At 33.8% G+C, this 5,343-nt stretch overlaps 1 protein-coding gene across 1 annotated transcript; it reads right to left on the reverse strand.

Moving 5' to 3' along the window:
• Nucleotides 1-1,450: 1,450 nt before the first annotated feature.
• On the reverse strand, nucleotides 1,451-3,790 carry LOC144848210 (nose resistant to fluoxetine protein 6-like). The gene has a single exon (XM_078704921.1). It carries the CDS (start codon nucleotides 3,788-3,790, stop codon nucleotides 1,451-1,453), a length of 2,340 nt encoding a protein of 779 aa, XP_078561047.1.
• Between the last annotated feature and the right edge of the window lie 1,553 nt (nucleotides 3,791-5,343).

The following is a 5,343-nucleotide window of genomic DNA, read 5'->3' on the forward strand; positions in this document are numbered from 1 at the left end:
TATGTAATATCATTTCTACTCTACTTAATCAGTGTTTGATATACAGTATGTTGAAATTCATTTCTTTAAACTACAGAAGGCGATGATCTTGCGCAACGAGCGTATGCAACTTGCGTGTCATGGAACGGTGATCACTACCGTACATTTGATGGAACGTACTTCACATTTAATGGACAGTGCACATATACCTTCGCTTCTGATATGTACGGTGCATGGAGTATTCGTGTGAAGAATGTTGATTGCAATGATATCAATACTTGTCATAAGGTAAAATTTAATTTTTTTGGAATGTTTTTTTGTAGTTTGTACATAGACCTATAAATTAGGTAGGTCCATGGTTTGTACAACTCAATGGGGGTAGAGCATAATAACACATAAATAAATTCCTGTCATATGATTGGACGGTTGTGCATCCCATGGTGTGCAATAGTACGTACAATTTAACAGTCATGAAAGAGTACCATTTTTTCAGTTTTTCGTGTACAAAAAAATCTTCTCGCGTATGAAAAAGAATTTCACGACCATTACTATGAACATAACCTTTCATCATTCACCTCATGAAATTATTTGTACCATTCCACTCATCAACATTCATTATTTGTATATTAGTCACCCATTTGTCAATTAAAACATTGTTCATGCTTTCAGTGACAATGTTATAAAAAAAAATTGTTACATAGGGAAATTGATAAGCCTAGCTGAAAATGATCATTGTATTCTCAACATGTCTTTCATGTTTTATTCTGTAGCAACTAGTAAAACGTATTCCTAAAGCTCTGTCTATACTATCAAACTTTGTGCGACAAAAAAATGTGATGTGTCCATATATGGACAAGATGATGTCATATTTGAGCAGATCACTTCCATATTTGGACAGACCACACTTTTTTTTGTCAAACTAGTTTGATAGTGTAGACAGAGCTTTACTTTACAGTATATTACTAGGATAAAGTGTACATACATTCCTCGCTACGTTTCATTTGATGGATAACATTTGTAAAAATTCACAAAATTGAATAAGCCATGTCATATATTGTAACTAATTGTTCTTTTTATTCCTTGCCACAGCGTATTGAGATCATGCTTAATTTTGATGAACTCATCATTGAGAATGGTAATATTCTGTACAATAATCAACCAGTAACAGCATACCCTTTTTACACAAATGGTAAGTATGCAAATAAAGCCTACTCAATTAAAACAATTGAAATAATTATTTTTAATAACACTTTCACTTAAAAATATAAATTACCAATTTTTAAGTTGCATTATTAGTTATACTTTTCAAATTTTGTGTTTAAAAGCTCTACACTTTTTATTATGATTCAATTTAATGAAAGTACAAGATTAAAAAAGTATTAAGAAAGTATAAATTTAAAAGTTATTTTGATAAAACTGTTTTCTTTATTCTAACCTTTTAATTATAAATCATATCTGATGATAACTGTTTCTACACACTTTTTTCGCGATTTAATAGTAATTTTTCAAGCGCCATAAATGGCGCTTCAATTGATACAGACAAAATAAACGCAGCAGAATACGAAAGGACAATGTTGCCAAGAAAAAAATATACCAACAGTAGATCTGTAAAATAGATCAGATTAGGTAAGGAATAATAAAAGACAAACATTATTATGGGATGGAGAAGATAAGCACAGTAATTAATTCGTGAAAGTGGTATCCAAAAGGACCAGGAGAGTAGGGAGTTTACTGGCCCACCGTATCCTGTGACACAAGCGAAGGCAACCCAACCGAGAGCCACAGACCATGAAAATCGACAGAGAGTAATGTACACCACCGATCCTGCTTTATTTATTGGGTTGCCATGGTAAGTGCCGTATAGACCATAAACAACAGCGAGAGCAATACCAGTTGCAGCCATCCATCCCATAATAGCTACGAACCGAGGCATACGAACACGATCTTTATATTTGTACAAGATGTAACCAAGAGCCATGCCAACCAAGTAAGTGGAGATACGAGTATATGGGCGAATGTATATTACATCAGCGCCAAGTGTTCTTTGATCTGGTGTCTGGGGAAGAAGACCAGCATAAATACTGTATTTCATGGAGATGCCAATCAAACTGCCGAAGCAGGTTATAAGGAGACCACTCCAGAATGCCACTCCAACAAAGAAGTAGTGATACAATAGGTAGATAACAAATGGACTTATGATGTAGAACTGCATGTCGTTAGCAAGATACCAACTCCATCCAATACATTCTTCATTAATACCTGAGGGGTAGAGATTATTGATGTACAGAAGATTTGTCCACCAATATTTCTGGCAGGGTGTCACTGCACTAGCAATACCAAATATAGGATTTGGAGAAAAAAAAGCTTGGTAAAGAGGACCATTTGCAAAATGAATTGTAAGAGTTGTGAAAATAAAAATTACCATCATGTAAACTGGAGTAAGTCTTAGATATCTGTGAACATAAAACATGACCCAGTTAAGCTTACCATCATGTTTCTGTAAATATTTAAGGGTTAAGTAAGTTACGAGCAAGCCACTGAGAAAGAAGAAAGAATCAACAGAGAATGTAGCATTGCCAACCGCTTGGAACGTGAAACGGCTGACTATGTCCAGAGTTACTGTAGGATTACTAAATAACGTCATTGCGAATGCATAAGTATGTCCCAACATAACCCACCATAAACTAATAACTCTAATACCATTTAAAGCACCTAGACTTTGTTCTCCTTGCTTGGTTTTTAAAATCTTATCACCGTTGATTAACAAAGAAAAGCAGAGGAGAACTTTCCCAAAAATACTTCTTGCGGTCTGTCTGTCTGCCCGGTGTGTATGTGATGCACCAGTATGTAATGCTATTCCTTCCGTTGTGGGAGTATTATTAATACTGTTTACATTCGCATCATCTTCAGTTAGTTTTTCAAATCCATCTTGGCGGCTTACTTTGTGTCTCATCCAGATGTCATGAACAGTTCCAATTACGATCATTAGTCCAAAGAAAGATAGAAAAATCAGACAAATAATGGCAGCGGCTGAGTATTCTGGTACCTCATTGCACAGAACATATGATACAGATAGCAGACTATCTGGTGTTTTAGGTCCTAAGATTTCCATCAGATCGTTGTCACTGCAGCTGTCGGGAACACATATACCAATACTAGGAAGCTTAGTTTTTCTAGCATTAAGTCCAGCGACGCAATATTTTCCTCTGTAATTCATTCGTTCATCACCAATTTCTCTCGTCTGGTTTAAGCATTCATCATAAAGTCCAAGCCAATACTGGATGTTACCTTGAAGAATACCAGGCGGGAGTTTACCATAGGAGTCTACCATCATCAACGCATAATGTTCTCCTTGCAAAAGGTCTGATTGGAATGTTTTCAAGTCAATTTGACACTGACTTGGACTTGGTTTTGTTGTCATCGTATTTATGGGAAGCGCAGTTACATTTATTGTTGTGTAGTTTGTGACAATTGTGACAAATGGTGAATGATTGGTCACATTTCCATCTGCTGTTGTAGGCACATCTTTTTGATTCCATTTTGATGTAGCGGTATCCATATCAGATGTTGTTGATTCTGAAGTACTTGTAGTAGTTGGTTGCACTGATACCAAGTCTGCTGCTGGGGAGAGCAACGGTTTCATAATAAGTTCATCCACAGCTGCTTGTAGTTCCTCTGCCTTGGCCTGGTATGAATTGACAAACCTTTGTTTGGCTATGAGTTTCATTGCCTCTACCTCATTATTGACAACCTGTGGTTGAGCTTGGCAGCTCACAGCCAATATCATTACCAATAATAACATTCCAGTCATTTTAGAAGCAATAGTACCTTGTATCAGTTACAATATACAGCTTTTTATATGCTGTGTTTGCTCCAAATGGGATATGGACTTTGATTGTACAATATATATGTCACAAATCTTGATTGTGTAATGACAATAAACCAATCAGAATTGTTCAATCTTACGTCATATGTATACTTTTGTCACTTGATGTATTCTGATAGATATTGGTCAAGCACATGGTCTACCCTATCTAATAAGATTTGTTTACAGTGTAAACACATATTTGATATTACCCTACTATATGGCCTAGATCTTTACTAGTATTCTGTAATAGTTTATGTACACACATATTTTATTAGGGTAGTCTATATGGGAGTATATTGAAGCTGAAAAAAAAAAGTTTTTCAAATAGTTTTAAAATAACTTTACTTCTAACTTTATGTATAATGTGATGTATAATAGAAAACCAACAATAATATTGTGTTTCTTTGACATGGTATCTTTATTAATACTAATTTTTCAAAAAATACATTTTTATTATGAGATGAATAGAATTTGGGCATTTTAATTATCAAAAGTCCTGTTTTGAGAACATATCACTGTTTCAAAAAGTGTACTGTATGTACTTTTAATATGCACATTGCTTTTATTTTTTTAAATAAGTAAGACTAATAATAAATGTATTATTATTTTTTTTTCATAAGGAATATCACTTACTGTTACTGGTGACTATACATTTATGGATAGTAGTTTGGGTGTGTCAGCCAAGTGGGACATGTCCAGCACTATCTATGTGTCACTTTTGAATGAGATGGTGGATACTTCTACTGGCCTTTGTGGAACCTATGACAATGATCCATCTAGTAAGATTCTTTTATTACTAAACTTTTTTTTTATACCTTTGTATAAGTTAATTAGTTACCTTGAAATTCACTACTTACTACTATGGCAGATCTTATTTTTGTGAATAAAAGAACCAGAATTTACATATAACATTTCCAAATATGGAATCGTTTTATGATGTCATAACATTTATTTTAAAAAGTTTTAAAATATCTAGGTATTCAGCAATCTATTCTAGACCTACGGTATAAATGCTGTCTTGCCAGTTTCTTGATTCCATATTGTAGTTTTTTTTATAAAGTAAATAAGGAAATATAATACCTTAGTGACTTATTTTTATAGATGATCTTACAATGAAAAACAATGAGATAACAACAGTAGTATCCCAGTTTGGTAATTCTTGGGAAGCAGTTACTGTTGGTGAGGTAAGAAAAAAACGAATTGATAGTAATACATGTATACAATATATGCAATGTAACAGTTTTTATCCATTTATTTGTAAAGTGTATCAAAAAAATGTAATTGTTGTGGAATAACATGAATGAAACATTAATTGCGGACAACACATGCAATTAGTTTCATCTCCCCTAAAATCGAAATTCTAACATTTATTTCTCTTATAAATTCATAATGTAAATACAGTCTATTTTGTGAGTTCCGTACCTGTATAGACTCTACATACTGTATGCCATTATTGCCAGTATGGACACCCCCCTAAAGGAAAATGGAATAGTGAG

The sequence above is a fragment of the Antedon bifida genome, chromosome 7, assembly GCF_963402885.1.
Source record: "Antedon bifida chromosome 7, ecAntBifi1.1, whole genome shotgun sequence".
Taxonomy (NCBI): domain Eukaryota; kingdom Metazoa; phylum Echinodermata; class Crinoidea; order Comatulida; family Antedonidae; genus Antedon; species Antedon bifida.